Below are 23,127 nucleotides of genomic sequence, written 5' to 3' on the forward strand. Positions count from 1 at the left end.
TGTAAAGTAAGTGAAGAGATTTATTCTTGACAGCATAATCATAGCATGTTATGTAATAAATGACTATTACAAACATTATTACACACTCAATATTGAACAATCAGTGGAACACTAAACACTGTCGGTAAAGTAAAGTAGAGTAAGTAAAGTAGAGTTCGAGAAATCAAAGCAAAGTTCGTTGTCCGACGACCCTGAATGCAGTGGGATTTACAACTTCTGTTCCACAGGTTACAAAGTAATCAAAATGTGAGCACATGGATCATTGCCGTTCTAAATGTTGGACAAGAAGAGAGCTTTATATCATCAGCTTTGACAATTGCACAGTAATTGTTTTTTTATTCAAGGACATTTTCTGTACATCCTTTTCAGGTGAAACAAGCTGACCATGTTCTTGCATCATAACAACACCTCTAACAGGATGTCTGGCTCGGACATCCTCCTCATGATGGCAGTCCCTCCCTGTGTGGTATTATTTCCTTCACAATACAGAAATTACTGCTGTTGTAGAGGATGCTGTTGCAAAAGGCACAGCCGTATGAAGCATCCCAGGCAGCCCGTCACTCGATGTCCCCGAGCTTTTGTTGCCCTGCAACAAATTTATATCCCTGGTTGAAGCAGGTTTGTTCAACCAGTGTAGGTGATTACCGCACACACCATTACGCTGCCACCAAAGCCAAATGACATTCGCCTGCTTCCAATCGTGTGCTGAAGTTTTTCCATTGTGTATCAGTTTCTCCGCTGCTGATAGACCCATCAGTTTTGTAGAGTCGACCCATTTATGTGCCTCACATGCAGAATATGTACATGTGCAGATCTGTGGTCCTCACGTGGTGTCATAACATGACACCTGTGAAGATCAGGGGTCTTCAGCAAATCATACTTGCCCTAAAAGGTGACTGTGCTTGTCATAAGAGGCAACTTAGGGAATCACGTGATCAGGCTCGCTGACTTGGTTGATGCATGGCATCGTATCCCAAATGCATGGATCTAAGCTCATGATGTCAATCACTGGATTGTCTGGTCCAGACTATTAGTTAGATACCGCCACCATATAGCAGGAATATAGCTGAGTGCGGCGTTAAACAACAAACAAACACAATTGGACGTTGCTGCTTTTTGTTGATTCCAACAATGGCAAATTATTAAGGTGGTACCAAATGACATCACATGACATCATCACTTGCTTCACATGTCGTTGTCTCATTTCGGAGAATCGGTATCACGTACACTTTTGATTTTAAATGAGTATTAAAAAAACTCACATCTCTTTTGGTAAGTTTTATTTTCCAGACATATTTCACATCAAATAAGCACGGTCCGATACCATGGTTACATGGTTACAAAATAGTCTGTACAAGATTCCAGACATCATTCTCTTGTAATACCACTCATGTCACAAACATAATATGAAAGAAACAAATTGAATACATCCGACAGTTGCAGCTGCAGTATTAAAAGGGTTGTTGGTTGTAGGCTTTGACCTCATTGGTCTAAACAATCTCCATGTCTCTGCTGAACTGTATTAGCAGTTTCTGTGTCTTGTGACACCCTGCGGTGTTTCTGGTTCAGCCTGCAGTGGAATTGGCTGGAAAGCTACCGCTGTATAAAAATGCTGAGATCCGGCATGTAGCGATAGGGCTTCTTCCTGTTGGGGCCTCTGTGAAAAGATAAGCAGAAAATATGTCATTAGACAAATCTGTAGTCATTGCCTGTTCATTCTAACCATGTTCAAATTTGGTCCCTATTGACTCCAATCGTGACCAACTCGTGTTATTCCGGGACAAGCCGAATAGCGATTCATGGCCCCCTCATGGCCATTTTTGCGATTTTTGACTTCATTGGGGGCAAGCCTTAGCCATGCTCACCCCCGGAAATCATCTTTGGACAACCCAAAGGTATCCTCGAGTCTCTCATGTTGTTGTCCAGAGCCATGCCTGTCTCAATCCCATGAAATATCTCACCTAGCTGTCCGGGGGAACACCTTCTCCTTGGGGATCTCCACAGGTGAGGACACATCATGTGACTCGGTCTCCAGGTAGACGTCAAAACACATGAGGAGACGCTGAAGCTGATTGGACAGCAGCTGACCTTGTGACTTCCTTCCCACCAGCTCCTCGTAGTGGATGTTGACCTCCTCCTCCAGCTCCTAGACACGGTGAGTGAGTGAGTGAGTGAGTGAGTGAGACCTTGGGTGGGTTACTAAGTGTTTGTTTATTGTTTAACTCCACACTAGCAATATTCCAGCTATATGATTGCCGTCTGTACATAATTGAGTCTGGACCAGACAATCTAGTGATCGACATCATCAGCGTCAATCCACACAATTTGCATACACTGACATGCATGAAGCAAGTCAGCGAGCCTGACCACCTGGGCCCTGTTCCATAAAGCAAGCTTTGCGCTAAGACAATCGTAACTTCCATACTTTGATTACTTTGATTGGCAATCTGTTGAGGACAATGACAGCGATATTACATACACCCAATCCTCATATAATCAGTTCCTAGACAAGCATGGTGTGATGGGTTTAACGCAACTTTTAACATCATTCCAGTTATATCACGGCGTGTCAGCTTAATGTGGAAGGAAAGCCCGAAGTGAAGCAGGTTTCAGACGTTTACCACTTCGGTGAGACCCACAGGAACGGGTATGGTGCTGACAAACCTAGAAACGTAATTGGGGCGAACTGGGATTCGAACCCACAATTATAGGTTTCTGGCGTGCCCAAGGGAGTATCCCAACAGGGACTTACAAGTAAGAAAGACAAGCCTATCAACACACAGCTACATATATGGTATTTCCCCTTGATTACTGATGTGGTTGGGATCAGAGCTCCAGATAAGCTTTTGGTGTTGTGGGTATTTTATTTGATACGCTTGGATTTTATTTTACTGTGTATTTCTGCATTTCTGATGCTTATTTTACGCAGATACGCAGCTTATCTGGATCTCTGTGGGATGTTACCTTGACATGAATGTCATTGCCAGCATTGCGGTCCGTCTGCCAGGTGATGTTGACAACAAACATGGGTGCCACAGCGGGGTAGTCGGGCGTGATGATCACTTGCGAAGTCAGCTTGGCTGTAAGCATTTCACAATAAAAACTGAAAACATTCAACAACAAAATGGACTCGAAAAACACATAAACTCCAAGAAGCAGAAACTTTTTATCTCGGTCAGTAGTGCTGACAGAAATATGTTGGGGATGCTTCAAGGTCCTCAATTATCTATTGTGTCTATTCAGGGTGGTCCTGTTGTCTAAGGCACCGCGATTTGCTGTGCAGAGTTGTGTCCCTTGGGCATGCCAGAAACCTATGATTGTGGGTTCGAATCCCGGTTCGCCCCGATTATGTTTCTAGGTTTGTCAGCACCATACCCGTGCTCATGAGTTTCACTAAAGTGGTCTTAGACCTGCATCACCATGATCACTTCGGGCTTTCCTCCCACATTAAGCTGACACGCTGTGATATAACTGGAATACTGTTTAAAGCGGCGTTAAACCCAACTCACTCACTCTATTCTGTTGTGCTTCTTATCTCGGATCAATTTACCTCCATAGCATGGCGTAATTTTGAGTCCAATCCACACACTCACAAGTCCAGCCTATAATATTGACTGACCCATGAACATCCCCGTTAGAATTAGTCTTCAGCAACCAATGCTTGTCGTAAGGGGCGACTAACGATATTGTGCAGTCAGTCTTGCTGACTTGGTTGACTAGGCAGTGTTTGAAAAAAATTTAAGTGTTGCCTGCCCACCTTCCAAGTTACCTGCCCGCATTCAGGCATCATAAATATTGAAAAATAACAAAAACTAAGAGACGAATAACGTCTTGATTAAGTTGAAATAATGCAAACAATTACTTGAGAATCTACAAGGCATAATAATATAACTGAATACGTAAGTAGTCTTAAAATTGTCTGCCAGACAGTTGGGCAGGTGGAGGAAAATTTCATGCAGCCAGACAGAAATGTGACCAGCCACGGCAGGCAGACAGGCAGTTATTTTGGAAACTGTCCCTAGGGGGGATTATAAATGTGAATATTCCACACAAAACAACCAGTACTAACCTGATCCCCGCTCCATAGTCAGGGTGAAGAACATGTCCGTCTCTCGCGCCATGTCGGTAGAAATAGCTGACCGTGTATATGGCAAGGATGCAAAGTCCTCGAATGTCGACCGTTGCCATGACGTCACATGGGACAGAATCTTGGCAGGAAAGTTCTTCAAGACATCACTGCTGACTGGGATAGAGTTCCGCTCTGACACAAAGAACACAAGAACATGACAGCCATGTAGAATAGGCTCTGTAAGGATAACCACTGAACCACTGCAACCACTTAAAATGTTTGTTGGGGTCTTATAAAAGTAGTGGCCAGTTACGATTGAAACCATTTAGAAATGAGGACTATTGTGATTCATTTTGTCACCATACATGGAGTCAAACCTCGTTTACTTAAAACCAGATAACTAGTGTCCACATGATGTGATCAAGGGAAGGCTTGTCAGATCTTCATGACCCTTTGTCAGCTAAGACCCTTTTGTAGATTTATTTTTTGTTTGTTTGTTTGTTAAACGCTGCACAAGGCAATAATCCTATATATGCCTCTATGCTATATGACAGCGGTCTGTAATAAATAGAGTCTGGGCCAGACAATCAAGTGTTTGACATCATCGAACCAGACCCCCCATCCCATTAGTCGCCTCTTACTAACATCGGTTGACTTCACAGGGGAGAGAAGTATTGCATAGGTATTGCATAGGAGTAAAATATGTGAGTTGAGTTAGACTGGATTGTTTAGTTACCAAGGCACCAACAAATGTTTGCAACCCTAGAGGAACATGCTGGTACTCACCGAGGGAAGCCAGCTGTTGCAGCAGTGACAAACGTGACTTGATCCGACGCCGTAGCTTCTTGATGGTCTGCTGCATGTAGCTGGCACTCACAGAACTCTTGGCCTTCTCCAAGCCGTTGTCTCCCAGGAACTGCAGACCCCCCAGCCACTGCGCCCACATGTAGGGCCGTCCCACCTCGCACAGGTACTCACTGAACTCATGCATCCTGCAACATAGTCAGTGACGTTACAGACCCACCAGCCACTGCACCCACATGTAGGGCCGTCCCACCTCACACAGGTATTCACTGAACTCGTGCATCCTGCAACATAGTCAGTGATGTTACAGACCCACCAGCCACTGCACCCACATGTAGGGCCGTCCCACCTAACACAGGTATTCACTGAACTCGTGCATCCTGCAACATAGTCAGTGATGTTACAGCCCCCCCAGCCACTGCGCCCACATGTAGGGCCGTCCCATCTCACACAGGTATTCACTGAACTCATGCATCCTGCAACATAGTCAGTGATGTACCCTAATGTTACAGACCCCCCAGCCACTGCGCCCACATGTAGGGCCGCCCCACCTCACACAGGTACTCACTGAACTCATGCATCCTGCAACATAGTCAGTGATGTACCCTAATGTTACAGACCCCCCAGCCACTGCGCCAACTTGTAGGGTTGTCACACAATATAATTACAAAGGGATCTTTTACTCCGATACAATTCTGCATGTAAGAACTGTGACATTTTTCTTTTTGCCAAGATGAAAATTTCCAAATCGAGGTGGCAGCGAAATGAAGCTGAATTGTTTTAGAAACTGACATATGATTGGCCTGACAACCCATGCATCCTTCATTTAGATTGGGCGGTCATTGTGAGTGAGTGAGTACGTTTTTACGTCGCTTTTTAGTAATATACCAGCAACATCACAGTAGAGGACATATAAAATGGGACTCACACATTGTACCCACGTCGGAAATTGAACCCGGGTCTTCAGCGTGATGAGCGAACGCTTTAACCACTAGGCTACCCCACCACCCCCTTGGCACGGTCATAATTTGACCAGGTTTCACTTCAAATCTTGTCACAGAAAGATGTAGTAAAAGACCTGATTATAATGAGATATATCCTTCAGCAGTACATTTTCTGAACAAAAAATGTGAGGTGAGGTGACATGGGGTTTAATGTCATGTCCAAGATTATTGCACTTATATAGCGGCGTGCATGCATGTGTGGCTGCTTGTCCTAGTCTGGACTGATACTGATTTACAGAGGTAGCCTCAAACCCGGGTCTTCGGCGTGACGAGCGAACGCATTAACCACTAGGCTACCCGACCGCCCCCATTTGGTTTGACGCAGCCAGAGATCAAACCTTCCACTCTCCGGGTGGAACTCTACCACTACACCACGGAGGCAGTCTTGAACAAAAACAGTAGTGAACACTGACCACACAATTTAAAAAAGATAGCCCCAAACATGTTTGGTTCAGTATAGTCAGTCGGTCAGTCAGTTGTTGATGTTTACCACCTTGGTGAAACCCACAGGCACAGGCTTGGTGCAAATAGAGTAAGAAACATAATCAGGGTGAATTTCGAACCCATGATCACAGGTCTTAGTGAATTCCATCACCTTTGACCAATGGGCCGCCTGTGCCCCTTCTCCTTGGATGAGACACTGTTAAAACGGCTTCTTGAGTGAGTGAGTGAGTATGGTTGTACGCTGCTTTTAGCAATATTCCAGCAATATCACGGCGGGGGACACCAGAATTGGGCTTCACACATTGTACCCATGTCGGGAATCGAACCCGGGTCTTAGGCGTGACAAGCGAACGCTTTAACCACTAGGCTACCAAACCGCCCCAACGGCTTCTTGATGAATTATCCATGTAACTATTAATTGTGACTTACCCTTGTTTGACCAGTTCATACTGGTTGGCCTGATTGGGCGTGGTTTTGCCATGGTCACCAGGGTAGAGTTCATTTAAGATGGAGTCCAGAGACAGCAGGTCCCTGAAGAAACAAAATGTACAACTTTGCAGAGTAAAAATGACCTCAATAGGTGGTGAGGGGAAATGTGGTTTAACACCACGTTGAAGATTATAACACATATATAGTGACGTGCATGCAAGTCCACAGGCCACAGTTACACGCCACAGTTTAACATGAATACCCCACTGAGACACAGTATACTGACTCCAAGCCGACCAGTCCTTGTTTTAGCCTCTTAATGCCAAGCAACAGGCAGGGTAACAACAAGTAACATCTTTTAAGGTCTTTTGGTATGACCTGGCCGGGGATAGTACCCCCGACCTTCTACTCTCTGGGCAGACCACTAGGCTACTACACTGCCCCATAACCAAGTTGGAAACATCGCCATTCAATGGGAAATCAAGCTTCAAATTTGAGTCAGCTTAAGAGAGGGGACCCCCCTAGACAAATGACTCATTGAGTAATGTCATGTTGGCCATGTGATTTCATAAAAGCCAGCATAAGCCTTCTCGTGTGTTTCAACTGAAATAGAAGTATTGTTGAGAGGTGACATATGTCCGGCTTACCCTCCTGATATGGAGTTGGTGATGGTGTCCGGACCACAGTTGACCTTGACATTGACAGTGATGATCTGGAGGACCAGTAGGTAGTGGAAGGTCAGGTGGAGACTGCTGCCATCTGGTGGGAGACAAGGGAGGTAAACAGGTATATACATGACACAATCCTCACACAGCAACACCTTGCAGAGGCAGGTGAGGTAATGTGATGTTATGTGGGGGGTGAGGTGAGGTGAGGTGAGGTGAGATGACGGGATGGGAGGGGTGGAGAGGTGAGGTGAGGTGTAAATGGGGTCAGGTTCTTGACATATACTTACATAGTGCATGCGTGCCTGCTTGTACTAGTCCGGACAAATGTCAGTCCTACAGTGTTAGTCCACTAAGATACCATACCGCAGTTTAACTTGGATAAACCACAGTGTACTGACTCCGAGAAAACCATTCGTTGTTTTATCCCCCTAATGCCAAGCGCCAGGCAGTGTAACAACAAGTACCATCTTTTAGAGTCTTTAAGTATGAAGTGGCCGGGGACTGAACCACTTGCCTAGGCTCCGGGCAGATGCTCTATCCAATAGACCATGGAGAAGAACTCCATGCTCTTGGAAAATAGGGGCAGCACACGGCCCCAGTCACAGTGAACAAAAACACTACCAGGAACAACTTTTACTAAGCACCAGACATAGATACAATATCTGCTAACTCACTATACTGCTGCCTCATGTTCCCAGTTTGCACAAGGGTTTCTTGTTGTGTGCATTTCTGTCACTAAACATGGAAGGACGGTGGTGTAGTTAAGGCGTTCACCTCTCACGCCGAAGACCCGGGTTCATGTCCCCACATGGGTACAGTGTGTGAAGCCCATTTCTGGTGTCCCCGCCGTGATATTGCTGGAATATTGCTAAAAGCGGCATAAAACCATACTCACTCACTCCCACCCTTCTAAACATGGCTACACAATATTTGGTACTATGTGATATATTGTGTGGTTAAATCCCAGCATTGCATTCATCAGCACTCTCTAAAGATACATCAGTGAGTCTAATTACATCTTAAACATTCATTTCAAGTTTTTTATACAAGCAGGTGTGTCATTCCGATTTTACAAAATGAGTGTCAGAACTTCTGTATTTCCCAGGCGGGAGGAAGGGTAATACATGAATTCTTACATGAGTTTCATAAAATCAATTTGACACACATGTGAGTGTAATCATTTCTTTATTACCAATTATTTCTTAATTCTGTCGGGATTTCCCTTTATCAGTCTTCAGCTATAATGTCGTTTCTAGCGTGGCGTCATTCTAACATTATGTCACAACAAATTTGGAATGACGTCAACAATCCTGTCCGGATGACGTCAACAACACACTGGTTCACATGAAGTGAATATTTGCAAATACAATTTTTATGAACTTGGTTATGTGGATCCACCAACCTCTTGTTGTGACATCCAGTATGACAGACAGCGGGTGTTTGCGGAGAACTTTCGCCTTCTTGTCTGTCTGCCTTGCTTCCACCGTCTTCCTCCTCCGCTTCTGCAACATTGGCCGCAACATCCATATCAAACAGTTTGATGGACCAACATTCGTGCTTGGTTATGAAGATTTCAAGGAAAATTCAGTTCAGATTCAGACTGGAGCATGAAACGATCTCAGTAAATTTTTTCCGAAGTCGAAGTCTAAGACTGTCACCATAGGGGGACGCCTATACTTTACAGTGGACTTTGACTTGTCGACAGTCTGAATGTGGCTGATGGTTTGACAACACATATGCAGGTTTCGGATTACACTCAGAGAAGAACCCATGACCTATGAGGAATTAAGGATTATCTGTCCTGAGTGAATGAATGGTATTTAATCCCGAGCCCTTGGCGAGTGACTTACAGCATTCATTTACAAGGGGCAGATTATCTATAATTCCAAGCTATTCTATATATTGCTTGTTTACATTTTAAATTACGAGTATTCTATATATGACTCGTTGACATTTTAAATTATGAGTTATTCTATATATGACTCATTGACATTTTAAATTCCAAATTATTCTATATATGACTTGTTGACATTTTAAATTCTGAGTTATTCTATACAAACTCGTTGACATTTTAAAAGAGAAAATGAACAAAACATAAGAAATGTCAACCCTACAGAGAAACTTCAGTGAAGGCAGCCAATTGTTCAGATGACGTCACGTAATCAGTGATGACACAATCAATGAATCATGTGATATTGTATTTTTCTCAACAATGAATCACTGTGATGTCACATGGCTTCCATCAGCCAATCAACATTCAGAATCATGAAAACGTACATGGCTTCAATCGGCAAATCAACATTCAGAATCACGAAAATGCACATGCGCAAATATCGGAAAGTTCATTACACATGCTCATTCCAAGCTTATGAGTAATATTGTCTTGTAGCCAACTTATCACAAAGCCCCAAATTGAGTTTAAGTTGAACCTCCCCATGAAGATCGGGGTTAGAACCGGTCTTCAGCAACCAATGCTTGTCGAAAGAGGCGACCAATGGGATCAGGTGGTCACTGACATGGTTGATGCATGTCATCGTATCCCAACTGTGTAGATTGATGCTCATGTCAGTCACTGGATTGTCTGGTCGAGATTTAATTATTTACAGATCGCTGCCGAGTGTGATATTAAACAACAAACACAAACAAACATACATCAAGAAAAACCTTACATATAGTTGACCTTGAATGTACTTGACATTGAACTCACCGATTTCGATGTCTCCTGCTCCTCTTGATCGCTGTCACTCTCCTCATCTAAAGGACAAGGTCAAACACTTAAATGTAACAAACATACCTGGCTTAGAATATACTTTTAACACGATAAAAGCACCAAAAAAGATGTGAAACTTCAGAAACAAAGACACCTTTCTTCATCAACTAATGATGCCGCTTTCACACATTATCAACATAAGTAGTGTGACATACCTAGGTCTGGTGTCGCCGTGGTAACAAGAGACCTTGCAGCATCAATATCTCCTTCTATGGTCACTTTCAGCTGTGTGTCTGGCAACAGAAAGAAGATGATAAAGACACAATAATCTCAAGTTTTCTAAACAGGAGGGAGAGTGAGATGGGTTTAACACCACTTTTTAAGTATTGCAGTTATATCACAGTGTGTCAGCTTAATGTGGGAGGAAAGCCCGAAGTGATGCAGGTCTGAGACGTTTATCACTTTGGAGAAACCCATGAGGTGGTGCTAAAACTAGTAACAGAATTGGAGCCACACCGGGATTCAAACCCACAAGTCTCCTTGTAGACACTGGCCTGCATGTACAGGGAGATAACACCTATACTCACCACAAGCCTCCTTGTAAAAACTGGCCTGTATGTACAGGGAGATAACACCCATACTCACCACAATCCTCCTTGTAGACACTGGCCTGTATGTACAGGGAGATAACACCCATACTCACCACAAGCCTCCTTGTAGACACTGGCCTGTAGGTACAGGGAGATAACACCCATACTCACCACAATCCTCCTTGTAGACACTGGCCTGTATGTACAGGGAGATAACACCCATACTCACCACAAGCCTCCTTGTACACACTTGCCTGTATGTACAGGCAGATAACACTCATACTCACCACAAGCCTCCTTGTACACACTGGCCTGTATGTACAGGCAGATAACACTCATACTCACCACAAGCCTCCTTGTACACACTTGCCTGTATGTACAGGCAGATAACACTCTTACTCACCACAAGCCTCCTTGTACACACTGGCCTGTATGTACAGGGAGATAACACCTATACTCACCACAAGCCTCCTTGTAGACACTGGCCTGTATGTTCAGAGAGATAACACCTATATTCACCACAGGGCTCCTTGTAGACACTGGCCTGTATGTACAGGGAGATAACACCTCTACTCACCACAAGCCTCCTTGTACACACTTGCCTGTATGTACAGGGAGATAACACTCATACTCACCACAAGCCTCCTTGTACACACTTGCCTGTATGTACAGGGAGATAACACTCATACTCACCACAAGCCTCCTTGTACACACTTGCCTGTATGTACAGGGAGATAACACTCATACTCACCACAAGCCTCCTTGTACACACTGGCCTGTATGTTCAGAGAGATAACACCTATATTCACCACAGGGCTCCTTGTAGACACTGGCCTGTATGTACAGGGAGATAACACCCATACTCACCACAAGCCTCCTTGTAGGCACTGGCCTGTATGTACAGGGAGATAACACCCATACTCACCACAAGCCTCCTTGTAGACACTGGCCTGTATGTACAGGGAGATAACACCCATACTCACCACAAGCCTCCTTGTAGACACTGGCCTGTATGAACTGGGAGATAACACCCATACTCACCACAAGCCTCCTTGTAGACACTGGCCTGCATGTACAGGGAGATAACACCCATACTCACCACAAGCCTCCTTGTAGACACTGGCCTGTATGTACAGGGAGATAACACCCATACTCACCACAAGCCTCCTTGTAGACACTGGCCTGTATGTACAGGGAGATAACACACATACTCACCACAAGCCTCCTTGTAGACACTGGCCTGTATGTACAGGGAGATAACACTTATACTCACCACAAGTCTCCTTGTAGACACTGGCCTGTATGTACAGGGAGATAACACTTATACTCACCACAAGCCTCCTTGTAGACACTGGCCTGTATGTACAGGGAGATAACACTTATACTCACCACAAGTCTCCTTGTAGACACTGGCCTTTATGCACAGGGAGATAACACCCATACTCACCACAAGCCTCCTTGTAGGCGCTGGCCTGCATGTACAGGGAGATAACACCCATACTCACCACAAGCCTCCTTGTAGGCGCTGGCCTGCATGTACAAGACATACAGTGGTCGGGGAAGGTGGTATGCTGTCTCGTGCTGCTCGCACACTTCATCGTACTGCATCCCAAGGTAGCCCTGCACTGGCTTTGTGGCCTACAACAGGAACAGCATCCAACATCATCAGCCTCAATCTACCTCTATAATTCCTCATGTTCACACTGGACAATGATCATGATAATCATCACATGATTAAGCATGCACAAAGAGTTTATGATGTAGTTATAAGTAAACACTCCATAACTTGAGTCAGAAGTCCAAGTGCAGTAAGATCCATTTCAGTGTAGTAGGTCAGGGAATAATAGTTCATATAAGGGACCGGTCATTTATTACAGAGAGGTGGTTCCCAGAGGTGTTGATGCACTGCTGTATTAGTTACCCTCCACTAATAGTAGTCATAGTTTTGGATGGCCCTCCCAAAGTCCTTAAAAGACAAAATGCAAAAGCACTATATATATTTTTCATTACCCTCCATAAATATATGTACTATTTTTAATGACCCTCACCTAGAGATTGTCATATTGTTCGGATACCAGCCCTGATTCCCTCTCACCCACCAACCCGATATAATAAATAGCCGCTCCCTAACAACACTTAAAGTCTTCAGAAAAAGATGACAAAAGACTGATGCTGAGGGCTTTCTTCCACAGCAATCACAGCGCTACGATGATCATAACTCCCATACTCAAACAAAGGCTTGTGACAGTCACTAAGATTGCTTCATGATACAGGCCCCTGGGCCCTGTTCCACGAAGCAATTGTAGTGCTACGACTGCAGTAAGTCTATGTTAAAGAATGGGAGTTACGATCATCTTAGCGCTACGATCGCTTTGTGGAACAGGGCCTTGGCTAGTAGTCTCCAAGGTGGGTCCCAACTTGTCAAACAGCTCATGTGTAGCCATGGTTACCTGTAGTATGGACTGCAGCTTGGGCTGGAGACTCTCGAGGTGGTCCTGCTTGGTCTTGATCTCCTGCGTGATGTCCTCTCTCTGAGTCTGAGCCTCCTTCAACTTGGAGGCCAGTCTGCAGCAACAACACAACAACAAGTTAAACAACACATAATACTAGGTTAAACAACACACAATACCAGTTTAAACAACACATAACAACATGCTAAACAACATTTAGCAACATGCTAAACAACACCCTACATGGATCAACAACACAATAGTCTAAACAACAAAACACAATTTAAACAACAAAACATACGTCATCAATACTGATCAACAACATACAACAACATGCAACAACAACACAAGACAGATTCAACAACACAACAGGCTCAATGGCACAGTTCAACAACACTCAACAACACATAAACATACATGCTTGTAACACATTACACACAGACACAGCTCAACAACATGCATGTACAAAAGGCTTAACAAAAAACAAGAATACACCCCTGCAACAGCTTTGACAACACACAACATACTTCAACTCTGAGTGTACAGAACAGTTGTCTAACAGAACTAGACACAGCAGTAAACGGACAACTAGACACATGAATAAACAGAACACTGTTTCCTGACAACTAGACACACACATAAACAGAACACTGTTTCCTGATAACTAGACACATATATAAACAGAACACAGTTTCCTGACAACTAGGCACACACATAAACAGAACACTGTTTTTCTGACAACTAGACACATATATACACAGAACACTGTTTCCAGACAACTAGACACACACAGAAACAGAACACTGTTTTTCTGACAACTAGACACATATATAAACAGAACACTGAGTGTTTCTTGACAACTAGACACATATATAAACAGAACACTGACTGTTTCCTGACAACTAGACACATATATAAACAGAACACTGTTTCCTGACAACTAGACACACATATAAACAGAACACAGTTTCCTGACAACTAGGCACACATATAAACAGAACACTGAGTGTTTCCTGACAACTATACACATATATAAACAGAACACTGACTGTTTCCTGACAACTAGACACATATATAAACAGAACACTGTTTCCTGACAACTAGACACATATATAAACAGAACACAGTTTCCTGACAATTAGACACACATATAAACAGAACACAGTTTCCTGACAACTAGACACATATATAAACAGAACACAGTTTCCTGACAACTAGAACACATATAAACAGAACACAGTTTCCTGACAACTAGACACATATATAAACAGAACACAGTTTCCTGACAACTAGAACACATATAAACAGAACACAGTTTCCTGACAACTAGAACACATATAAACAGAACACAGTTTCCTGACAACAGAACACATATAAACAGAACACAGTTTCCTGACAACTAGACACATATATAAACAGAACACAGTTTCCTGACAACTAGACACATATATAAACAGAACACAGTTTCCTGACAACTAGACACATGTATAAACAGAACACTAACTGTTTCCTGACAACTAGAACACATATAAACAGAACACAGTTTCCTGACAACTAGAACACATATAAACAGAACACTGAGTGTTTCCTGACAACTAGACACATGTATAAACAGAACACTAACTGTTTCCTGACAACTAGAACACATATAAACAGAACACAGTTTCCTGACAACTAGAACACATATAAACAGAACACAGTTTCCTGACAACTAGACACATATATAAACAGAACACAGTTTCCTGACAACTAGACACATATATAAACAGAACACAGTTTCCTGACAACTAGACACATGTATAAACAGAACACTAACTGTTTCCTGACAACTAGAACACATATAAACAGAACACTGAGTGTTTCCTGACAACTAGACACACATATAAACAGAACACAGTTTCCTGACAACTAGAACACATATAAACAGAACACTGAGTGTTTCCTGACAACTAGACACACATATAAAGAGAACACTGAGTGTTTCCTGACAACTAGACACACATATAGAACACATATAAACAGAACACTGAGTGTTTCCTGACAACTAGACACATGTATAAACAGAACACTAACTGTTTCCTGACAACTAGAACACATATAAACAGAACACAGTTTCCTGACAACTAGAACACATATAAACAGAACACTGAGTGTTTCCTGACAACTAGAACACATATAAACAGAACACTGAGTGTTTCCTGACAACTAGACACACATATAAACAGAACACAGTTTCCTGACAACTAGAACACATATAAACAGAACACTGAGTGTTTCCTGACAACTAGACACACATATAAACAGAACACTGAGTGTTTCCTGACAACTAGACACACATATAAACAGAACACTGACTGTTTCCTCTGTTCCAGCTCCCAGTCTAGCCTGGCCAGGGTCCGTTGATGTTTGTCCTTCTTAGTCAGCTCCTAGAAACACAATGACAAAACCATTTTCAATTTCTGAACTGTACACGAAGCATACTCATACTCATTTTCTAATTTATTTGTGCAAGGGTGGATTTTCACTGGCTTTATATAATAATCATCCAATACAAGTTATTTCATCGTCATCAAAGGCATCACGGGCTATGAGGCAAGAGGCAACAAAAACGATCGGGTGGTCAGAATTGGTGACATGGTTGATGGCGTGACATCGTACCCTGATGGTGTGGATCATTGTTTTTCACAATCACAGCACTTTCTGGTTAAGACCCAATTATTTACAGACTGATGTCATATAGCTGGAATTTTGCCAAGTGCAGTGTTAAACAATCAAATATTTTGAACGCAGGACATAAGCTACTGACTGGTTTGGAGATGTCTGCAGGCGCCTCCTTGTAGAAGTCTCCCACTGATACCAGCTCAATCTCCTCGTCCTTTGACCTGTACAAGACAAAGTAGCCGTGTAACATGGACACGAACAAATAATAATTTGGCTTCCAGTTCCACAAAAACAACACAATTATTCACTGGACATTTAATGGATGACCTTTAACAAAATGTGTTGTGTCTACAAATGAAAAGAGTATGTCTTGAAGCAAAACAATAACCTCCAACAAAACTCCTGCTCCACAATGTGAGCGAAGTATGAGTATCAATGCAGGCCTATGTTGAAGTACAGGAGCACACAATGTGAGCCAAGTATGAGTATCAATGCAGGCCTATGTTGAAGTACAGGTGCACACAATGTGTAAAATACAATGTCGGCTTTGACATATCCACTATATCCCTAACCAACCCTTATTTTTTTAACTCAAATTCACTTGGTGATCACATCCCAGTGTCCAAAATAGCTGCCTGCCCACTATCATGACTATCCCTTGGCTGACATTTCTGTTAAAATTTATTCTTACCTGCCCAATTAAAAATTTCATTTCAAACTGACACAATAAAGTAAATCTGTGAAACATTTTAATGATTATAGTAAATTACGCTGGCATGTATCTACAATTGTCAGTCTGCACCTTTCAACACAGGAACTCCAGACACTCGGTGATCTCCTTCTGGAGATGACTTACTTGAACTCCAGACACTTGGTGATCTCCTTCTGGAGGTGTGACTTACTTGAACTCGAGACACTTGGTGATCTCCTTCTGGAGGTGTGACTTACTTGAACTCGAGACACTTGGTGATCAACTTCTGGAGGTGACTTACTTGAACTCAAGACACTTGGTGATCTCCTTCTGGAGGTGTGACTTACTTGAACTCGAGACACTTGGTGATCTCCTTCTGGAGGTGTGACTTACTTGAACTCGAGACACTTGGTGATCTCCTTCTGGAGGTGTGACTTACTTGAACTCGAGACACTTGGTGATCTCCTTCTGGAGGTGGTGACTTACTTGAACTCCAGACACTTGGTGATCTCCTTCTTGAGGTGTGACTTACTTGAACTCGAGACACTTGGTGATCTCCTTCTGGAGGTGGTGACTTACTTGAACTCGAGACACTTGGTGATCTCCTTCTGGAGGTGCATGGCTTCATACAGCAAGTTCTGCAGCTGCAGGTGGTACTGGTCGATCCTCTGCTTGGCCTGCCACACACACAACAGCAAATATGGAGTTAACGCCACTTATAATATTGCTTGAGATAGTTTTAAATTATGTCAGCATAATGTGACAGGAAAGACGAACAAGGCCCAGGTATAATGTCCTGTGCAACCCGCAAACACAGACAAGATGCATCCAGGACAATCCTGGGGTTGAAGCAGTGTCTGAAATAACTGCCTGCTCACTGAGATATCATGCCGCAGTTTAACATGAATACCCCACTCAAACACAGTATACTGACTCCGAGCCGACCAGTCCTTGTTTTAGCCCCTTAATGCCGAGCGCCAGACAGGGTAACAACAAGTACCATCTTTTAACGTCTTTTGGTGTGACGCTCTACCACTAGACCAACAATATGAAGGCAGCCTGTAAACAATCAAGTCCGGTCCAGACAATCCAGTGATTGACATAATGAGCAATCATCCACCCGCTCAAAATCAACCAATTCACCGATTGTGACCAACCGACCTCACAGCAAGCATTAGTCCCTGAGGCAAAGACACAGGGACCGACAGATGTTGAATTTACCAGTCCAAGTCATAGTGTACAGGTCAATAATCAGTATATATCAAATAACGCAAACATTGAGAAACTATCCTGTGTTCTATGAGAACTGACCTCACTGGTCCCCTCTCGGACCTTGCGACAACGGAAGTGAGCAAGACGGTTCAGTTTCTTCAGGACAACAAACTGCAGACTTGCATTGATTCTCTTCTCCTCTAATTCTTCTGCATTCTGTAAATATCCAGACAATCAAAATAAACTGCTGGGCAAAAGAAAGCATATTCTTGAAAATCAGATTCGACCAAAACATTACAAATATTATCAAAACAATACTAGGCTGGTAACAGTCACTGAAACACTGCAAACTTAAGATACAAACACAAATATGATACCCATGGCAACATCTGTCATGCAGGGATTTATCTGGACCTGATCAGAGGCTCTTATTCAGCCCTAAATCTGCAGCAAATGTCAGTAAAAACTTGAAAAATGGAATTACAAATTTCCTAACACATTGTCATGATCATGTTCATTTTCATTTTGTGCAGTAATACTAAAGTTAAGGCTTTATAGAATCTGTAAAGTGAGTAAAGGAAACACAACTATGATACCCATATCAAACACAACACCATTGAATAACCGTTTCTTTTCTGTTGCATTTTAGCCACCATCAAACATGTATGTACTTTCTTTTGCCAGGTATTATAAACTAGGCAAAACACAAACGGTTTTACAATGATATTTTGAACAGTAATTCAGTAATAGATAGCATGGTTGCCAGCTGAATCATGTTAACGTGAGTAGGGTTTTACGCCGCTCTTAGCAACATTCCAGCAATATCACGGCTGGGGGACACCAGAAATAGGCTTCACACAATGTACCCATGTCGGGAATCGAACCCGGGTCTTTGGCGTGACGAGTGAACGCTTTAACCACTAGGCCACCCGACCTCCCCCATGTTAATGTGGGAAGAAAGCCCAGTCTTGATGTTTACTCCTTGGCTTTGGTGAAAACCAACAAACAAGAATTATATACAGGATGGATCTAGCATTCCAACCCAGGATAATAGCATGCTACAAGGGATGCCACATGTGCAACAAATTGAGGCACCTTAGACAACTGTGGCCTGTCTTGTGGATGAGTTCTGTAGTGTTAATGTGGGTATGAGTCTAATGGCTATTCCTTTGCTGATATCTTTACACCTATTTATCATTGTGTTGTCATGGCAACATCTGTCACGCATGAAATATAGCAGGGATTTATCGGGACCTGATCAGAGGCTTATAAGTCTGCAGCAAATGTCCGTAAAAACTTGAAAAGGAATTACAAATTTCCTAACACATTGTCAAGATCATGTTCATTTTATGCAGTAATACTAAAGTTAAGGCTTTGAAGAATCTGTATAGTGAGTATAGTGTTTGTTTGTTTGTTGGTTTGTTTAACGCCGCACTCAGCAATAATCCAGCTCTTTGATGGCAGTCTGTAAATACAATCCAGTGATAGAAATCACGAGCATCGATCCACTCAATTGGATACAATGACATGCATCAACCAAGTCAGCGAGCCTGACTACCTGATCCCGTTCTTACGACAAGCATAGTCACCTTTTATGGCAAGAATGGGTTGCTTAAGACCTATTCCACGCTCCCAGACATAAAATAGTATGAAATCCTGAGACAAATTGGAAATACACCATATAAATCAATAAATCCAAACTATGATGGGGAAAAAAAAGGACATTACAACCATAATACATTGCAATTTTGAACACAGGATTCAAACAAACACATGGTGTTTACCAGTGGCTAACTTACAGCCTCTTTGTTCTGCTTCAGTTTGTTTATGTCCGAGACTGAAGCTCTCATGATGTCACAGGAGGTCTTGAAGACTCCGAGGTCATCGTGTGGGTCATGGCTGTCCACCTCCTCCTCCTCCTCCATGTGGAACAGTATCGGCTCCTGCAGGTATATACGTAACCATGGTAACATTAGAACATGTTGAGTGAGTGAGTTGGGGTCTTTGAATAAAGATTCCACACTGAAACCAAAAACCAGTGCTGTTTTCATCTTGTTTTCCAAAACCTGTACTGTTTTTTTATCTTGATCCTTATAACTTAACATGTTTAAAGTTCAGTGCCGATGAAAATAAGTACACACATTCTGAGGCAAGTGATTCAGGGAGAGATTGATATGTGGATCTTAAGCATTGTTTAAAATACTTATAGGCCTGGAATTTATCTAGATCTGCTCAGAGGCCAATATTTGTCCACACGTCTGAAGCAAATGTCAGTACACATTCCTAAATTGTAATTAAACATTTCCCAGTCCATACTCTTATGGTAATAATGTTATGGCTTTGGAGGGGTGACTTGCATTTCACTAATCATGCATATAACAGGACCAATACAGGGGTACAGTTTTAAACATTATTGCATTGTATGCAATTGTATGCAATGCTAAAGTACCTCTGAATTTTGGAAAACAAAAACTGTAAAAAAAAGAGACTAATAATCAAGGCATATATGATGCTGAAAGATCGAAAACAGGACAATCCGCAACGGTTGTCCGGAATCACGATAATATTTTTTTGGAGTATTTTTTTAAAATCTTTGATTATATTTTGACGAGGAAGATGATTTTTTCCAAGAACTACTGTTTTAAAAAACGTGATTTTCCCCGTTTCCGTGGAGATTTCACATCCCTGAATTTGGAAGAAAGAAAAACAAAACAACTCCCAATTTGCTGACAAGGGCACCTTATTGAGTGCTCAGAGAAGTTCAAGTACACTGTAAATTCTACACATTGGCAGACTTCTTATGGGATGGTTTGTAGCTCCAGGTAGTGACACAATAAAAACTGACACTAAATGATAAAGGGAGGAGCATGACAAGAGGATAACCACAGCTGTAACATGGCCACCGATGTGCTAACACATTAATATGTCTACACAAAGGATCATTTTCATGAGTTCTCTCAACCAGCCTTGTCAACATAGCTTCTTGTTCAACAGCTTAACATATATCATATCTACATACCTCAAGCACAGGACCATGTAACTAATGATAATAATAAACAAACTCACAAAAACATGTAGATGGCCTCATTTGCGAGTTTGTTATTATTATTAGTAGTAGTAGTTACATGGTCCTGTGCTAAAACACAATTAGACACATAACTTACAACACAATTTTACAATACCATGATGATAGATCTCACCATGGATAAAACATTTTGACAATCATTGATTCAGTAATTTAACATGTTTAAGATCTTGATTGTGAGGTTTGCTTGATATTTTTGTAAATCTTTTTTTTTTTTAGTGATAACATGAGGTGAAAATACAACTTCCACTTAGAGGGTAGTTCATCCGACCAAATTATGCCAATCATGATATCAATACTTTTTTTTGTCATACAAATTAATTAAAAAAGATATAATATATGTCATGTTCCGTTGAGACCAGAATTCGTTGTTCCGTTTTTTAGATTGTCCAATAATAACTGCTGCCATTCCATCACTTCCAATGAAGTTGAACGAAAACAGGACAACTCATGCCGAACACTATCTTTTGTGCAATTTTGATAAAAATCGTTTAGCTATCCAACCTTAGACGCCAGGCTGTCGATCGACTTTGTCTTCTTCATGTCTGGGCTGCTAGATGTAATCTCTGGTTTCAAGAGCCGCTTCTTCTTCTTATCCTTTACGTCTAATTCTTTCGACATTATTGTATGTGAACCGGAATACGCGAAATCTGAGCGTGCAAATGGAGTTATCTCCCCTGTACCCTCGCGGGAACGACTCCATATTAGAAAAGCGCGAAATTCAAATCAATATTCATTGCCTGCTGTGCCGTCCCAAATTCTATTTGCATTATCATTTCATTGGTGCACTGACTGATTTCAATTTTCTTTGATTTCCGCTGATCAGTGACGAACTTCTTTTATGGCGGAGGAATGGGATTCACGTAAAAAGCATGGCTGCACTGATTTAATATATAGTAATGGTACATGTGTTGCACGTGTCCTTGTGATTAATTATTTAGTATCCTTGGCTTTTTGTCACGTGTAAAATGGATATTACTGAGTTACTCGTCGTATTTAATCCATTGTCTTTTTTTTCAAGTTCTTGTCTTACACGTGCGGGAGCTGCCATGATGGACAATGCCGTAGACCGGACGTGTATGAGTTTACGACATAGCCTGTCGCGAGATTTTGGAAATCTTGGTACAAATAGATATGGACAGGGTACAAAACGACATGGTTACCGAAGTCTGGGTACAATTTAATATATCGATTTGTACCCAGGGTACACTTCGATGGTACCCAGATCGAGAATGACCCTATCAGCTACAGTTAGGAGATAGCATAAGGGAGACCGTGTGTACCGGGGGCAAAACTAACACGGGCAACTTATATTAATGCAAATCAATATAAAAAAAACAACAACTCTCGCCAAGTTCTTTTGTGCCAAATGAAACATCATCATCGTAGCTTTAAAATTCAGTATCATTTGAGGTTCCATGTCCCGTCGATACATAATTATTTCGGATGAAAGGCGATGCTAGCAAGTGTTACAATCCTACCCAATCATGGTTCAATTGTAACGGATGGATGGATCAAATGTAACACACAAGGGTCAAATGTAACAAACTGTTTTATATTGAAAATACTCTAAAATAGAACTATGAATGTGAATAACTTTGTTTGAACTGGAAACAACTGTACATTCGTCATTCATCGTCATCTGATTGACGTAGCAAAACTGTGTACATTTTGAAGAAGATTTCAATGTAAAATATCACATTGGGAAAACCATACTATAGTGTATTTCTTATGGTTTGCAATGAAAAGACGTTTGGGATTATCTGCCCTTGGGCAGAGGTGAAGGTTGGAGAGAATAAAAATGGCGGTAAGAAAATGACGTCTGCGTTTAGTTGTCTGTGTTATCAAGAAATAGTTCACAAGAATAATTATGGTAGAGGACAGATCCCACAACGCAACAAATCTTTGTTTTGGTGTTAACTCTTCATGAGTCCAATACTTGCATGAAGAACATTGTACCCATTCTTCACCTGGACGACTATTAGAAAACTTATAAACAAACCAAGCAAATGTTCATTTCAGAATCAGAATCACTGTCAGAATCGCAGTTAAAGGGTTTAAAATTCTTCCTTTGTTTAAACGCCAGACGTTTTGTTTTTGTTTTTGGTTTCTTCTTTTCATTTTATTTAGTATTTTTTTCTAACAAGATTCGTTTGACAGGCGTACGTGTCAGTAAGAATTTGGGATTTCTTTCTTTTTCGCCCACCATTTTGTTGTTTGTGTGGCTTTGTTACGAGCGCAAATTCGAATCTCCAGAAATGACGTCATGATAGAACAATGTTTCATCATGCAATAAACCACGCTTCGTAA

The 23,127-nt window shown here is 42.0% G+C and overlaps 1 protein-coding gene across 1 annotated transcript; it reads right to left on the reverse strand.

Moving 5' to 3' along the window:
- Positions 1 to 1,265: 1,265 nt before the first annotated feature.
- On the reverse strand, positions 1,266 to 21,487 carry LOC124135213 (THO complex subunit 5 homolog). Its single transcript, XM_046500470.2, has 18 exons — positions 21,322 to 21,487; positions 19,532 to 19,675; positions 17,832 to 17,948; positions 17,100 to 17,197; positions 15,975 to 16,050; positions 15,524 to 15,594; positions 13,169 to 13,283; positions 12,224 to 12,356; positions 10,344 to 10,421; positions 10,126 to 10,172; positions 8,821 to 8,920; positions 7,398 to 7,509; positions 6,751 to 6,852; positions 4,856 to 5,061; positions 4,070 to 4,261; positions 2,965 to 3,080; positions 1,962 to 2,146; positions 1,266 to 1,657 (listed from the first exon to the last, which is right to left on the reverse strand). Exons 1-18 carry the CDS (start codon positions 21,436 to 21,438, stop codon positions 1,594 to 1,596), a joined length of 2,073 nt encoding a protein of 690 aa, XP_046356426.1. The 5' UTR covers positions 21,439 to 21,487; the 3' UTR covers positions 1,266 to 1,593.
- Between the last annotated feature and the right edge of the window lie 1,640 nt (positions 21,488 to 23,127).

The sequence above is a fragment of the Haliotis rufescens genome, unplaced genomic scaffold (genome assembly GCF_023055435.1).
Source record: "Haliotis rufescens isolate VD_foot unplaced genomic scaffold, xgHalRufe1.0.p SCAF_15, whole genome shotgun sequence".
Lineage (NCBI taxonomy): Eukaryota > Metazoa > Mollusca > Gastropoda > Lepetellida > Haliotidae > Haliotis > Haliotis rufescens.